Source organism: Euphorbia lathyris, chromosome 8, assembly GCF_963576675.1.
Source record: "Euphorbia lathyris chromosome 8, ddEupLath1.1, whole genome shotgun sequence".
Classification (NCBI taxonomy): domain Eukaryota; kingdom Viridiplantae; phylum Streptophyta; class Magnoliopsida; order Malpighiales; family Euphorbiaceae; genus Euphorbia; species Euphorbia lathyris.
In genome coordinates this window covers 57397860-57415643 of record NC_088917.1, presented here as the reverse complement: position 1 = coordinate 57415643, position 17784 = coordinate 57397860, and the positions used below count along the sequence as shown (strand labels likewise).

Genomic DNA, 17784 nt, shown 5'->3' with positions numbered 1-17784 from the left:
CTGCCTCGTCCACGTCCATGTAGTCTGACTCGAGGTTGCAGGGTGCGAGCAACGCTTCCGCGCTCATCCCTGTCTCCTTAGGACCCGGCACCGTGGCACCTCGGAGTGCTTGGCGAATCGTTCACTGCGGTTTCCTGCCTACTCGTGCTCCTTTCGAGCACACCACTTGTGGTCCACTATTAGACTCGCCACCGCGGCCAACGAAGCGCTCGGTAAACTTCGCAGCTAGCACACTATCGGCTCTGATACCATGTAACAGACCATGAAAATACAAAGAAATCAATGGGATACCATGTAGAGTAAGATGCTGCATGGATATATTAAACTTAAGATGAATACACATATTTATACAAGGTTTTCCCTACAATAAAGAAAACATAGTGGCCCTACTAGCAGCCTATATCTGTCACAGCAGCCTAAGCATGCTATTCATTTATTACATTGACTTTCTGTAACAATCACTATTAAATATATATTTTCTATTTATTTTTTTTGGTTAATTTTTTTCCATTTATTTACTCTCATAAATTGGTATATAATTTCCATGTTTCCTTAAATCTAAATTATCAATTGATATATTCAATAAAAAAAATAACCATTTAACTTTTTTCCATCATTATTATTATTATTAGTTTTCTTTGTTTGTTTGTTTTCCTTTCCTGTTTCTACCAAAAAAAAAATTTCCATCATTATTATTATTATCCAATTTCTTTTTTTTGTCCATTTATTTACTCTCATGAATTGTTACAATAATTTCATTTTGATACATGAATGCTAATTTCTCTCTCCTAATAACTATATGACTAAATCTATACCTTATTCTTCTAATAAAAAAATCATCCAGCCTCAAACTAAAAAAAAAGTAGAATGTATATATATAAAATGAGTCAAATCTCCAATTTGATCAATCAAATTTTACATAATAATCATATCAATCCTATGGTTTTTTTTTATTATTATTATTTTTCAAAATCCTATGGTTTTTGTTTCATTTTTCTCAAATAATTTTTATAAACTAGTAAAATTCATCAAACCCAATTAGCAAATATGGAATTGATCAAGTTCAAAATGGAAAATTGTAATTCCATCAGCACGCCAGTCGAATGTGTAATCAAGTTGACAAAAGATGAAGGTGGAGACAGAGTCAATCCGACATTATTCCGAAGCTTGGTCGGAAGTCTCAGATACTTGACATGTACGAGACCAGATATTCTTTATATAGTTGGCTTAGTAAGTCGATACATGAAAGCCTCAACGGTGTCACATTGGAACGCAGCCAAAAGAATTCTCCATTATGTGAAATGTACAACTAATTTGAATTTACTTTATGCAAAATCTGATGATTTCAAATTAGTAAACTAAAAATGTGGAGTAGGTTAACATTAGGCTTCCAAACACATTAGATCACCAAAGTCCACATTTTTTTTAAAATAAAAAACGTTCACATGCATCTTCTATAATTGTCCACCCGAACCTTCTTTTTCACCAAATCTTCCAAGTATAATAATATATTATTTAATTCGTCAAATTTAATACCTAATTTCCATTCAATTTAAAAACATTTACTAGTAAACCCAAAAAAACTTAACCAAAAGTCTACCTTGTTTGGTGAGTCCTTTCCTTTTAGTCCTCACGCGTCTAACATTTCCTTTCCACCATCTCTAGCCAAGTCCCATATCTCGGCCGCCCTTTATGAATTTCAAATAACTTGATCACACAATCGGGTCCCTGCCACGTGTCCTCCATCAACGGTCCAAAATTCCCTCAAACCTCTCCACCATTTTCTATAAATTAGGAACATAAACCACATTTTTATAGAAACACAACAAAACAAGACAGGAAAACAAAAACACAGAACAGAACAGAAACATAACACAAATCGAAAAACAGGGGCGATCTGATAATCAAGAACACATATCAACTATGGCAAGGAAGATAAGCATGGCATTTCTTGCTACAATAGTAGTAGCTGCTCTCATTCAGAGCTCCTCCGCTCAAACCACTCATACTGTCGGCGGTACCCTCGGCTGGGATATTCCCCAAGGCGGCCCGACCATTTACTCCACCTGGGCTGCTACCCAAAATTTCTCCGTCGGAGATGTTCTCGGTAAGAAAATCCATACTATCTGTCCGTTTGGTTCTCTTTTTCGTAACTTCTTCATTCATCCCTGAGTTTTCATCTCTTATATAATAAAAGTTTAAAAAAAACTTGGATGTCATGAAAAAAAAATAGTACAAAATATAGAAATTTGGGATTTAAGAATTACTGACGGATTCCTCCGTCGCCAATTCCGACAGTACGGCAATAACCACATTATTGACGAAATTTCTATGATTAATTACGAACATATTCGTCGTTAAATTTAATTTTTCTTTGTCGTCTGATTTGTCGTCGGTAAATATAATTTTTTCGTCGGAAATGTTTTTGCAGTGTTTAATTTTGCAAACAATCAGCATGACGTGACTGAAGTAAACAAGGCAGATTACGATGCTTGCACAGCCACCAATTCTATTTCAAGAGTAACCACCAGTCCTGCAAGTATCACCATTAATGGAACCGGAGAGCATTATTTTATCTGTGGAATCCTCGGTCATTGTGCCGCCGGTCAAAAATTGATGATCAATGTTACCGCAGCAACTTCAGCTCCACCTTCACAACCTCCTTCTCCTTCTGCTCCGGCACCCCAGCCTTCTTCTGTTCCTGCTCCCGCTCCTCAGGCCGCCACTCCTACCCCAGTTTCCGCCCCTTCTCCTGCTCCAGTTTCTTCTTCACCTGATACTGCTCCTTCACCGGCAACCACACCCGCCGGAGTTAGTTACACAGTTGGAGACAACCAAGGATGGACTATCACTACTAATACTGCTCAGTTCTACCAGACTTGGGCTTCCGATAAGACCTTCCTCCCCGGAGACATCTTGGGTAAGCATATATCAAAATTTACATGACGAATCTAAGAAATTATTGTTCAATTTTTTTTCTAATTGTTCTTAATTTTTTTTTTGTGTGCTCAGTTTTCAACTACAGCAATGGAGCTCATGATGTAACTGAAGTTTCAAAGGCAGATTTTGATTCATGCAATACCGGTAGTCCAATCGCCGTCAACAGAGCCCCGCCGACAAGAATCACTCTTACCGCCGGTGAGCATTACTACATTTGCTCCATTACCGGGCACTGTGCAGCTGGTCAAAAGCTAGCTGTGAGTGTCGGTGCCTCCACACCAGGTGGCGCTCCCTCCCCTCAATCTCCAACAACCCCATCTCCGGCAGGTTCAACCAGCCCTCCTCCACCAGACAGCTCTGCTAGATCACTCGGCGTTGCTGGTCTTTCCGCCACATTTTTGTCAGCTGTAGTAGTTTTGATGTTTTAGATTTTCTGATATTGATTAGGAGAGTGTGATTAATTTTTTTATGTAATATTTTGTTATACAGATTGAGTTTTCCATATTGAATAAAATGCCATTTTTCATATTTGAGTTTAAATTGGTTTATTCCAGTAAATTTACATAATTGATTTCAAGAATATGAGTTTGACTGGTAATCACCCAACTTCAATGGTTAGTAGACACATGAAGAAGTTCTCTTGAGGAATATAACACCTGTCAATCTGGCAATCAAATAATTGGCCACAATCTTCAAAATTAGTTACAAGAATAAGCTAATGGGGAACAAATTTTAGAATACTTTCCAGAGTAATACATTTTACCAATGAAAATCGTTTTGAATACTATTATATGGGCATAATTGCTGGAAAGAAAAAATATATATACATGTATAGTAAATTCATTGGTCGAAAGCATTATTTCAGTATTACCCTAAAATTTTACGCTAATGTGGAATTCACTCGCAAGGAATACATGTATTTAAGAAAGGTCTTACGGATATTTAATACTACTCGAACTTTTTAAATATTGTATAAAAAGATATGAAATGAGAATAAGATTTAAAAAAATAAAATCTGTAACAGCTATCCAAATGGGAATACATTCTAGGGTACTTGCTATCCTTACATGTCATATCATTTATACTTAAAAAGCAAGGATGACCACAAAATAAATGAAACGGGAATTTGTTTCGAAAGTATATATGTTAGAGTAATGAGACGAGATGAATAGTTCTAAAAAAGAGTATGGAAATGGAAATGGCATTACTCGCAGATAAGACTGTAAATGAGTTGAACGGTTCAGTGTTCAGATCGATAAAAGTTGGACCGTGTTCTGCTCGATTTATGAATGAACCGAGCTTAAGCATGATTTTGAGGCTCAATTCATTAACAGTCAACCTTGAGCATATCGAAATTTGGTTGAAAGCTTGCGAGCAGTTCGGTTATAGGTTCGTATACAAATTCATGAATAAGCTTAGTCGATTATTCTTTTTATAATAGTATTTATATAAACGGGAAATATAAAATTACGTATTTATTTTTTTTGTAAAACTTTAATTTTCTAGTTTTAAAACTATATAATTTTATGAATATAATTAATAAGTTGTTTATAAATAAAATTCATAAATAAAAGTAAAAAACTGGTTTCAGAAAAATTTGTGAATAAATAAACGAGTTACTATCCGTTATAATCAAAAACTCATATTTCCTATTAATTTAATATTGCACAAACAAAAGTGGTAAGAAAGGAACAAAGTAAAGAAAGGACAAACAAAGTGACCCTAAAAGTTGAAATTTTCAAAGCCATTTCACCATCAACTATATCTTTTCTTTTGGATTAGAAGTACAATATTTAATTTCCATACGGTGCCTACCAATTCTTTATTCAGGAAAAACCTTAATTAAATTTTCATAGATCTTGACCACATATCAAAATTTATATGCTAAACATATTTTGAGCCCTAAATTTATATTTATACTGTTAAAGGGTAAATTATACGGTTGGACTTGGCCCAAATATAATTTGTGAAATAAAGCCCACCCATGTGTCTTTTTATGTCTTTGAGAGTGGAAAAACATCCCACATTGCTTTCAAAGCACTTAGTGGAGATGTTTATAAAGAAGGTCCTCACATGCTTGGGGTTTGCCCCAAGGGGTACCCACTTTTGTGAAAGGGTGAGGACCTATCTTCATGGTTGACCACCACACACGCACGCCGTCCGACCGAACCGGGTTGGGTTGGGTTGGTGTGGTGTAAAATGTATATTTTTTTATTGTAAAAAATTAATTAATTAATATTATTTTTTAATTTCGAAAATTAATTTTTATTTAATTAGTTTTTACTCTGATTCAGTCTTTGTGAACGTTGTTCACAACGTCCATTTTTTCTGAACGTGTCTTCAGTCTCCTCCCCCTTCTAGATTTTTCTCCTTCTCTTTCTCCATGAAATCAGAGCTCAAACAGCTCTTTTTTCTTGTATAAATAGGTGGTGTGAGACTGCCTTCAATACACAATTGAATTTCATCCATTCGGTATTTTTTCGAAACTGAGCAAGTAAACAGAGAGTGTATACAGAACGATTTTCGTACGGTGCAATACGAAAATCGTATTAGAGGGCTGTTTTATCCTGGAGGTGACCGGAGTTCATACTGTTTGCTAAATTCCGGCAGTTCCGCGAACGTCTTAAAGAAAGCGACATTGTCTGCGACTCTGCCCATTTAATTTTGTTCGGTCTGTTCCTATTTTCTGAGTTCGAGGTTTAACAATTTTAAGACGTTTCAATTACTGCTGATGGCTACCGAACAATCAAATGGGATTGCTGAGATTAACAAACCATTCCGGTTTGAAGGAGCTCATTTCCGAAGATGGAGACAGAAGATGCTGTTCTACCTCACAACAAAGAAGGTAGCTTATGTTCTGACTTCGGAAAAACCAATTGTTCCTGAAGATGGTGACGAGGCAGATGTTCGTGCTGCTGTTCGTGCTGCTGAGAGATGGATAGAAAATGATTTTCTGTGCAAAAATTATATACTCAATGGACTGACTGACGATCTGTATGATTACTACACTGCTGAAGAAAAAACAGCAAAAGAAATTTGGAAAGCTCTGCAGAGGAAGTATGACACTGAGGAGGCCGGATCGAAAAAATACGCTGTAAGTCGCTACCTCAAATTCCAGATGACTGATGACAAGTCAGTGGAAATTCAATCTCATGAATTACAGAAGATAGCACATGAAATTATTTCAGAAGGTATGCCTTTAAACGATCAATTTCAAGTTGCTGTCATAATTGACAAATTGCCTCCTTCGTGGAAAGATTTTAAAAATATTTTGAGGCACAAAACAAAAGAATTTTCGAAGGAAAGTTTGATTACTCGCCTTCGAATTGAGGAGGAAGCTCGAAAACAAGATTTAAAAGAGGAAGTGCTTATTGTTTCTAATAGCACTAAAAGGTCCACTGCGGTTCTGAAACCCACTCAAAAGAATTTTAAGAATCAGAACCGCAAACCAATCCAAAACCGCAACACTCGAGTTAATTTGAATTGGAACCTTCAAAGGAACCAAAATAGGCCACAGCAACAACCACCTAGAAATGATGCTGCTTTCCTATGCTTTAACTGTGGGAAACCAGGTCATATGGCACGTAAGTGCAGGAACAGGCCAAACACTACTCCTAGTGTTAACCTGACTGAAGAGCAACATAACTTTGTTGCTATGATTTCTGAGATCAACCTCATAGGTGGATCAGATGGGTGGTGGGTAGACACTGGTGCTTCTCGCCATGTTTGCTATGATAGAAGTATGTTCAAAACATACAGTGCTGTGACCGAAGATAAGAAAGTGTTATTGGGTGATTCCCATACCACTATTGTTGCTGGAATTGGTAGTGTGGAATTGAACTTCACATCTGGAAAAACCTTAACTTTGAAGGATGTGATGCATACTCCAGAAATGAGAAAAAAATTTGGTTTCGGGCTATCTACTCAACAAGGCTGGTTTTACTCAGACTATAGGAGCAGATTTATTTACTTTAACTAAGAACAATGTATTTGTAGGAAAAGGTTATGCTACTGAAGGCATGTTTAAGTTGAATGTTGAGATTAATAAAGTGAATGCTTCTGTTTACTCCTTGTGTACTTTTAATGTTTGGCATGCTCGTTTTTGTCATGTTAATAAGCGTATCATTAAAAATATGAGTAACTTAGGATTAATTCCAAAATTGAATCTGAATGAATTTCTTAAATGTGATTATTGTAGTCAGGCAAAAATCACAAAAACACCTCATAAATCTGTTGTTAGGGATTCTGAACCTCTAGATTTAATTCATTCAGATATATGTGAATTAGATGGAAAGTTGACTAGAAATGACAAACGGTACTTTATAACCTTTATTGATGATTGTTCTGACTTTACTTTTGTTTATCTTATGAAAAATAAAAGTGAAGCGTTTGACATGTTTAAGTTGTTCATAGTTGAAATAGAATATCAATACAATAGGAAAGTCAAGAGACTTCGTAGCGATAGATGTACAAAATATGGTTCTAGCCTGTTTATTGATTTCTATAAAACACATGGCATTATACATGAAACCACAGCACCTTATTCACCAGAAATGAACGGAAAGGCTGAAAGGAAAAATAGGACACTTACCGAATCTATAGTAGATATTATGCTTAGTTCAGGTGCTGCCTCACATTGGTGGGGAGAAATCCTTTTGACTGTTTGCTATGTGCTAAATAGGGTCCCTAAATCCAGAAGCAAAATCTCTCCTTATGAGATCTTGAAAAATAAAACACATAGTCTATCATATTTTAGAACTTGGGGTTGTTTAGCTTATGTTAGGATTCCTGACCCTAAGAGAGTCAAACTTGCTAGTAGGGCTTATGAATGTGTATTTATTGGATATGCTGTGAATAGCAAAGCATATAGGTTCTATGATTTGAATGCAAAAGTCATCTTGGAGTCAAATGATGCTGACTTTTATGAAGATAGGTTTCCTTTTAAATTAAGAAATAGTGGGGGTGCATCATCGAGTAGCATACCTGCTACTAGACCTATAGTACAAAAAGAGATTGAGGAATCTGAACCTAGGAGAAGTAAGAGACCTAGAGTATCTAAAGACTTTGGTTCTGACTTTTACGCTTTCACAGTAGAAGAGGATCCACTTACTATACAAGAAGCCTTAACCTTATTAGATGCTGATTTATGGCAAGAAGCCATTAATGATGAAATGGACTCACTTGAGTCAAACCAAACTTGGCACTTAGTAGACTTACCACCAGGTTGTAAACCAATAGGTTGTAAATGGATCCTTAAGAAGAAACTGAAACCTGATGGTTCAGTAGATAAGTTTAAGGCTCGCCTTGTAGCTAAAGGGTTTAGACAAAGAGAAAATGTTAATTTCTTTGATACTTATTCACCTGTCACTAGGATTACATCCATACGTGTTTTGATTGCTATTGCTTCTGTGCACAATCTAGTAGTGCACCAAATGGATGTTAAAACTGCGTTTTTGAATGGTGAACTAGAAGAAGAGGTTTATATGGATCAACCTGAGGGCTTTGTAGTCTTTGGTCAAGCCCATAAGGTATGTAAGTTAGATAAGTCTTTATATGGGCTAAAACAAGCACCTAAGCAATGGCATGCAAAATTTGACAACTTGATTATTTCAAATGGCTATAAGGTGAATGAAAGTGATAAGTGTATCTACTATAAATATGAAAATGGTCTTTGCACCATTATATGCCTATATGTTGATGATTTGCTTATTTTTGGATCTAATATTCATGTTGTAAATGTTGTTAAGTCAATGTTGTGTGAGAACTTTGACATGAAAGATCTAGGAGAAGCGAACGTCATTCTTGGCATAAAGATAACTAGGTCTGAAACTGGAATTTCTCTAGATCAATCTCACTACGTTGAGAAGATTCTAAAGAAATATAACTACTTTGATTGTAAACCTGCATGTACACCTTATGACCCCAGTATAAAACTTTTTAAGAACACTGGAGACAGTGTAAGACAATCAGAGTATGCTAGCATAATTGGCAGTCTTCGTTACGCCACTGATTGTACTAGACCCGACATCGCGTATGCCGTAGGACTGCTATGCAGATTTACTAGTAGACCTAGTGTGGAGCATTGGAATGCTATAGAAAGGGTCATGAGATACCTTAAAAGAACCATGAAACTTGGATTACATTATCAAAGGTTTCCAGCAGTCCTTGAAGGATATAGTGATGCTGACTGGAATACCTTATCAGATGATTCCAAGGCTACTAGTGGCTATATTTTCAATATAGCTGGTGGTGCTGTTTCATGGAAGTCTAAGAAACAGACTATTCTAGCTCAATCAACCATGGAATCAGAACTGATTGCACTAGCTGTGGCTAGTGAAGAAGCAGGTTGGTTGAGAAGTCTGTTAGCTGAGATTCCCCTATGGGAAAAATCGATTCCAGCTGTATTGATCCACTGCGATAGTACCGCGGCTATTGCTAAGATTCAGAATCGTTATTACAACGATAAGAAACGACAGATACGTCGTAAGCACAACACTGTGAGAGAGCTACTCACTAAAGGAGCTGTTAGAGTGGATCACATACGCTCAGAAGAGAATTTAGCCGATCCTTTGACGAAAGGATTAGCTAGAGAGAAAGTCCATAATACGGCTAAGAGTATGGGACTTATGCCCTACAGTGATGAGTTACACACAATGGTAACCCAACCTATAGACTGGAGATCCCAAGAAATAGGTTCAAAGGGTAATAACAAGTTGTGTGGTAATATGAGTCAGATCATGCAATTAGAAGCATGAATATCCTGAAGCGATTTGAGGTTGAGATAATAGAAACTCTTAATGAAGTCTATACTCCATTTGGAGTGAAGTACCTAGCTACAGGAGTACTTTTGATAGACTCACCTATATGAATGTGGAAGTGAGGCCGCTTCCTATGAGTTTAGGGCAAAACTCTAGAGCATTCATTAAACCGGGATAGACGTGCAAGGCCATAAACGCACGGGCTACTAGAACTACACTCTGAAAAGGTTATGGCGTGATATACGTCAGAGATAGAGTTCAAGACTACGAGTCACTCTAGTAAAATCTGAACTATACTCACTACGCAAAGGTTCAAATCGAAAGATACCTCTGCTTATGTCTGATCTTATGTAACTGCTCAGTAAAACGATTTCAAAAATTCTAGTGGGGGATTCTTGGGCTTGGCCCAAATATAATTTGTGAAATAAAGCCCACCCATGTGTCTTCTTATGTCTTTGAGTTTTTCAAGTGGAAAAACATCCCACATTGCTTTCAAAGCACTTAGTGGAGATGTTTATAAAGAAGGTCCTCACATACTTGGGGTGTGCCCCAAGGGGTACCCACTTTTGTGAAAGGGTGAGGACCTATCTTCATGGTTGACCACCACACACGCGCGCCGTCCGTCCGACCCGACTCGAACCGGGTTGGGTTGGGTTGGGTTGGTGTGGTGTAAAATGTATATTTTTTTATTGTAAAAAAAAATTAATTAATTAATATTATTTTTTAATTTCGGAAATTAATTTTTATTTAATTATTTTTTACTCTGATTCAGTCTTTGTGAACGTTGTTCACAACGTCCATTTTTTCTGAACGTGTCTTCAGTCTCCTCCACCTTCCAGATTTTTCTCCTTCTCTTTCTCCATGAAATCAGAACTCAAACAGCTCTTTTTTCTTGTATAAATAGGTGGTGTGAGACTGCCTTCAATACACAATTGAATTTCATCCATTCGGTATTTTTTCGAAACTGAGCAAGTAAACAGAGAGTGTATACAGAACGATTTTCGTACGGTGCAATACGAAAATCGTATTAGAGGGCTGTTTTATCCTGGAGGCGACCGGAGTTCATACTGTTTGCTAAATTCCGGCAGTTTCGCGAACGTCTTAAAGAAAGCGACATTGTCCGCGACTCTGCTCATTTAATTTTGTTCGGTCTGTTCCTATTTTCTGAGTTCGAGGTTTAACATATACTAATGGACACTCGATTTTGGCTTTATCAATATTATAGTAACTCAATTTCAAAAATGATATAAAATCATTCGTAAATGGTCTTAAAATATACCCACTAAAAATGTTTATAACTATATTTACTATAAAATCACGATTTTTTATTTTTTAAATTATCATTTTTAGAATATTTTTATTTTCTTACAGACAATATTTAAATGATTTCAAAAGTAAAAAGTTTAAAAATCAAAATAGCTTTGAATATCATTTTTATTAGCTCAGTGAACTAGAGGATACCCAACTATTAAATTGATCAAATGAATTAGTTTTATGTTAGTAAATAATAAAATTGAGTGATTTTTATGTAAGAATTTTAAGGTTACATGACAATAATGTTAATAAAAACAAAGTTAAATGGTAAATAGATGTGACTTATATTACTATAAACCCCCCACCTCTCTAGTCTCTTCCTTCCTGTAAAACCCCCACCGCCCCTCTTCCCCTTTGTCCCTGCATTCGACCCCTCTTTCATTTCCTTTTCCTTGGCAAATATTCGTTTTTGTACAGATCTAACAACAAAGTTTCAAGGTTACTTCTATATAGTTGAGGAGGAAGAAGGAAGCTTGTCTTCCTTCTTCCTCCTCCCCTGTGTTTTATTTTTTCTATAGTGTTAGTTTGTTTTCCTTTCTTGTTAGTTTGAAGTCTTTATCCCTTCTTGAACTTTTTTTTCCGTCAGATCTACTCTTGTGAGCTATATTTCTTTCTTTTATTCTTTTTTCGGTCTTTGCAAGAGCGGAAAAGGTTTATCTTGTCCGTAGATCTATAGATCTGCGTGGATGCACAAACAGAAAGGACTTAGATCCGAACGTCCGGAAGAGCCTAGAGGATGGAGTATGGATTACAACGGTTTTTCAACGGGATTCGACTTATGAGAAGGATATGACTTCTATGTTTGTTATATTTGTATTTTTTCTGTTTTTTAGTGCTCTTTGTAGTCTTTTATTGCTCTTTGTAGTCTATGTATTGCTCGTTGTAGTCTTCTCTTCCTTTTGTGGGTCTTTGCCTGTATGGGATTGAGGTTTTATTCCTCTTTTTTTCGTGCTGTATTTGTATTATTAAACTAATGGAATGATATATGGCATTTTATCAAAAAAAAAAAAAAAATAATAAAAAAAAAAAATATATAAAAAAACTTTTTTAACTTTGAGCATCGATATTATTGAGCCTTATAGACAATATTGAATTTTTCTAATCTCTATGATGTATGCATATTAAACTTCGTGTCCTGAACTTGTCATATTGTATCATGTAGTTCCCTCTATTAAATGCCAAATATATTAGTTCTCCCTGTTCAAAAATTATTATACATTTTGTCCCTTTTTGTCTATATAGCACTGAATACATCTTCCAAAACACCTATTGCATCCATTCCATCCTGATGTGAACTCGCCTTTCATTGATTTGAAACAGACATAAAAACTTAAAGAATACGAATTGTTACATTTAGTGAGTTGAGTGAGCTAATAGAATTCATGCGATGAGTTGAAGGGGCTAATCAATATCATATATATATATATATATATATATATATATATATATATATATATATATATATATATATATAACGGACACAAAGTGTTACATTTGTTTAGTTAAAGTAGCTGATAGGTTAGTCACTAAGTATATAAATGAGGCTAAACAACAAAATATGACACGTTGAGGCGCGACAAAGGTATTAAGCCTAAACTTTTTTAATTTCAAATTTATTCTATCTAGTTACTATATTTTATAGTTGTAATATGTTGAGATGAGCATATTAATAAAGATTTGAACAAACACATTGGGTTTGGTGGAGTTGCAATAACTGTGGGAGCCAACAACTCAACATGCTTGCACTTGCAAATAGGAAAAATTTAGTAAGGTCAGGTCACCTACGACGTCCATATTTGGTCATCAAATGGAATTTCTTCTCTATTTATTTAGTTGAAGTTGTTGCTTTTTCAGATTTCTTAAGTATGTGGCATCAATTTTAATTTATTGTTTTTGGTCTTCACCAACTACATACAATTATGCATATACTCCATGAGAAGAATCAATCAATCCTTTTAACCAAAAGTTTGAGCTGTTTTTTATACATCTCCTCCTCAAGTGATTGTCCATAGGTTTGATGCATATAAAACATAAGCTCGTCTTCCTATGTTTTAAAATTTCATCAATAAATGAAGTTATTAGGTATCGGGTTTAAACTATAAATAATTCGGATATAAAACTGGTTCATGGGTTACGTCTTGCAGTGCGGAAGTCATTCATGTTGATTGCAACGAAAGAACGAACCACAATTGTGTATCATCGGTCACGAATCAACTATATCCAGACACATTGGGGCAAGAGATAGTGATCAACGAACGAAAAACGAGACTTCTGAGACTGAGAGGGAACGTCGGCTTAGGGAGGTGGAAAAGAGACTCTCAACCTTCTCAATTAGAATAAAATGCATTTGATTATTATGCTTACGACAGTTAAGCTTATAGAGCTAGTTCATTAGGGTTAACCTAATAACCCAATAACTCGTATATGGCCCAGGCTCGTCCCTGAGCATGGGCAGGAGGGGCGCCTGCCTAGGGTCCATGGATGAAAGAGGCCCAATTATAGTAATATATGGTACTATTGTAGGCTTTTAAACTAGGGTAATTAATTTATTAGTTCCTATATTTTGACAAAACACACTGTTAAGTCTCTATATTTTTAAAAACACACGATAAAGTCTCTAACGTTTTTCTCGGTGAACTGTTTAGTCTCTAACGTTTTTTTCGGTGAACTGTTTAGTCCCTAACATTTTTCTCGGTGAACTGTTTAGTCCCTGTCGTTAGACTCTCATGAAAATTCGGTTAGTCAATTTGGATTTGCATTCTTCTTTTCCTTTATTTTCCTTTTTTTAAAACTCTAATGCATCTGAAATCAACTTTGAGTGTTCTTCTTCTTGATTTTCTTCTTAATCGTTCAAATTCGTAAGCATTGGGTCTGTTCTTTTTCTTGTTCTCCATACAAATAGTTTCTTCTTTTAAATTGTATCTCCTCTTCTGAAGTTTGAAGGTAAATAGTAAAGGGTAATTTAGTCATTTCCGAAGTCATAAACGGTAAAAAAAAATCTAACAAACAGACGGAATGACTAAACAGTTCACTGAGAAAAAGGTTAGGGACCTTACCATGTGTTTTTAAAAATACAAGGACTAAACAGTGTGTTTTGTCAAAATATAAGGACTAATAAATTAATTACCCTTTAAACTATAGTTGATTAAATTCAAAAAGAAAATATACTTTGATTAAAAACATTGTCATAAGATTCTTTCCAAATTAAAAATCTTGACATTAGATTAAATTCAAAAAGAAATTATACTTGATTAAAAACATGGACATCAGTTACTAAGTAGTGTTTCCAAATTTTCTAATTTATCTCACATTCTTTCCAAATTTCTTAATAAAAATGTTGGACATCAATTCCCTAATTTATCTCAGAGTCTTTCCATAATTATCTCCCCCACCCATTATTCCTAATAAAATTTCTAATTTATCTCTCATGTCTTTGCAAAACTCTATCAGATTCTGATTTACTTGGTCTTCAGAGACAATTTGGGAAAAATGCATCAAAATCTTCCAATTTCAAGAACTTAGCCGCTAAAGTCCGTTAAGTGAGATGATTTTCAGATTTAATTTTTCATTTTTCTGTTATCATACTTTGTGTCCCGTAGAGTATAAAATCTATTAGAACTATTTCATAATCTATTAAATTTAAAAATTTTGCATTTAGAAATGTTCATAGACATCATTTTGTATAAGAAATTGGGTACTCAAAAGAATATAAAATGTTTTTTTCATATGAAATGTTTTGATTAGATTGTTTGTTAAATGTAACAAAAAAAAATGTCATTTTTAAGTAATATTCTTTTATACAATTGATTTTCTATTTTATTTCTTACTTGTACTTATTTATTAGGCCCAATTAGTAACTCGCCCATGTGCCTCTAAAACCCCAGGATCGGCCTTGATATGGCCTATTCCCTCACGGGCATACTATTTGATCCATGCCGAATTTCCAACATCTCACACTCGCAAGTGACAGAAACATATTCCTCCACATTTTTCTCATTCTCATTCATATCACAAATATTTCGTGCAACCAACATACAAACGAGAGCTTTAGTGTTATGCACTTGCTGGAGATGTCTAGTGTCTTGAAAAATATGTATCAAACTTAGTACTATACACTCTTGGATATATATAATCTTTTGATTGAATATAGATCATAATAGGTTGTATGCTTTATACTAGATTTTATATCACACTCATTGTAATTCCTCGAATCTCTAAAGTTTCTATTATTACAATTACATACATGTGCATAATTAACTAGGTGGTGAAAAAAAAAACTTGAAGATGTGTTCAAATGGAAATCTTTGCCTCTTACTATATTCATTCCATCATAATCTAACTCGCTTATCTGGTCGGTGTTCTATAGGCTGGATTATCTCATGGCCCTTCAAAGCATCATTCCAAGATAGCTATATTAGATCATTCTTTGAGAAAAACTTAAGGGTCCAACGATAATCTATAAAACCGTAGTTTTACGATGTGAGTCTTATACTAGTAAAATTTGAGATCTTATTTTTTCCATCTCATAGTCATTAAGTATGCATGATATGAAATTATGTGTTATAGAATTCTATCATTTCCTTTTAAAAGAAGTGTATGTCTCATTAACACCATACGAAAACATAAGTTTAGATGTGTCTACACACTCAACCTTAGTCAACTGTAGTTTAGAGACTACTTTTGACTATAAAAACAAACGATATTAAGTTAACTTTAACTTTGTCATTTAGATTGTTTATATAGAAGTTCTTATGTACCATGTATATTTATCATTTTGCTCTTTATGAAATCACTTTGATAGTTCTTGCAATGAGGCTTTTGTTATTGAATACTCTATTGATTTGTTCAAAATAAGCTCATCCTTCCATGTATCATTATTTTAAAAATTAAGGGTAAACACTTTGTAAGTGACCTAGTTTTCTGTACGACATATATAATAGTATCACAATAAATACTAACGAATAATATTCACAATTATGTATAAATTCAAACTTTATTGAAATGACCATGTTCTCAAAATACATGAAAAATGAAGTATGTTTAGATCCAACACAAAACTTAGGATCTAACATGTTGGGTATAAACATTTCCCATTAGAAGTCGTGTCACACCCGACCCTAAATGACCTCAATCGGCATCGGACGTGAAATGGAAAGATAATAATCAATACTTAGGAGTCTCCAATTTATCCACATATCATTATATTACAATTGCAATACCAACGTTCTAACCATAATTCTGACAATAAGCATCCAACTTCCAAACCTCGCCTAATCGGGCGGTAACCTTCTCTCTCTATCATGTACTTTCTCACCTAAAAATATTAAAACATTTTAAAACGTGAGACAAAAATCTCAGTAAGAAACTATCAGCCATAAAAACCAACTTTATTTAACATAGCTACATATATACCTTTAGAAAGGGATTTAATCAAAACCTTATAAAATATACTCAAAACCAAAGTTCATAATATAGTCAAAGTAGTAAACCAAAAACCAAAAATATATAATCTTATATCGATTCTTGAGTTCAAAACCTTATAAAATATTATAATCAAATAAGTGTTTTATCAAACCAAAGCGTAATCAATCAAACGTAAAACCTTATATCAAAATCAATCATAACGTAAAACATAATCCAAATGAACTTAAAACATTGTATCCATCCTCGAGTTTCTCCCCTGAAGTATCAATCCATAACCACATATATAATCGAGACGTCTCTTAACATTGCCTATCCCATATGGTCTTACCCGACACTTCTTTGCCATACCCAATAGGTCTTTCAAACTGTGTACACAGGCCATGTCCCTCACTGAACATGGTCTTCAAATATGGAACCACCGATCCGGATAGCTCTCGATGGATATAAAATCATAAAATCATAAAATCATAACATGCCCAAATATCCTTTCACAATCAAATTCCAAACTATTTCATAACTAAAAATCATTTGGCTACAATTAGCCATTTTGTATCATAAAAATCATATTTGGACTTCAACCCAAAATAATAACCGTAATAGATTTCTCAATCCAAAACAATTCGTAAGAAATCATCAACTTCATTTTGTTTAATATAGATATATATTGAAACCAAAAACATATACGTATATTTGTAAATCAATCAAATCAAGCCTTAAATCAACATAATCAAGTAAAATCCGAAATTCACATAGAAGCATAATCATTAGCTTCATTTGAACCGTAATATCACAATAAAAAGCAAAATCGTGGAAAACCCCAAGTTTACAAAATACCCGTATAAACCCTGAAATATCAATTTCTGTAAATCCTTTGATTATATATATATATATATATTTTATCAAACTCAAAATATAGTTGATAGTTACTTACCTTGGCTATTAATTGAAAACCACAAACCCATTCAATTCGCCTCTAAACTCTGTCTAAGCCATTTCCCTCCAAACATTGTCGAAACTCAAAAACTCTTCGACTAGGACATAGATCTATATATAAGGATGCTATGTTTCTAATTTCGAGTGATTCGAATGGTCGAATATCCGTAAATCAAAGAAACGGTGAAGAAACGGTTCAGAGAAAATTGATGAATCAGAAAATGAATATAAAAAAAAACAAAAAACATGGATAATTCTTGCCTCTTCGTCAAATATCCATTTATATATATCAAATCTGGCGAATATTCAGTTTGATCCTCTATCTTTATATAATCTTTCAAAAATTATCTTAAATGTTTAATTTACACTTAAAACCATCGAATTAACTCCAAACTTATCCTATAGCACCAAATAA

General features: G+C 34.4%; 1 protein-coding gene across 1 annotated transcript; it reads left to right on the top strand.

The window, feature by feature from the left end:
- The first annotated feature begins 1813 nt into the window (after positions 1 to 1813).
- LOC136203013 (uclacyanin 1-like) lies at positions 1814 to 3466 on the top strand. Its single transcript, XM_065994043.1, has 3 exons — positions 1814 to 2107; positions 2432 to 2920; positions 3013 to 3466. Exons 1-3 carry the CDS (start codon positions 1924 to 1926, stop codon positions 3366 to 3368), a joined length of 1029 nt encoding a protein of 342 aa, XP_065850115.1. The 5' UTR covers positions 1814 to 1923; the 3' UTR covers positions 3369 to 3466.
- Positions 3467 to 17784: the final 14318 nt, after the last annotated feature.

Excerpts from the sequence above, each read along its gene's own strand:
- LOC136203013 (XM_065994043.1), top strand. The coding sequence starts at position 1,924 with ATGGCAAGGAAGATAAGCATGGCATTTCTTGCTACAATAGTAGTAGCT. Across the intron at positions 2,108-2,431 it reads CTCCGTCGGAGATGTTCTCG|TGTTTAATTTTGCAAACAAT; the intron begins GTAAGAAAATCC and ends ATGTTTTTGCAG. Across the intron at positions 2,921-3,012 it reads CCTCCCCGGAGACATCTTGG|TTTTCAACTACAGCAATGGA; the intron begins GTAAGCATATAT and ends TTGTGTGCTCAG.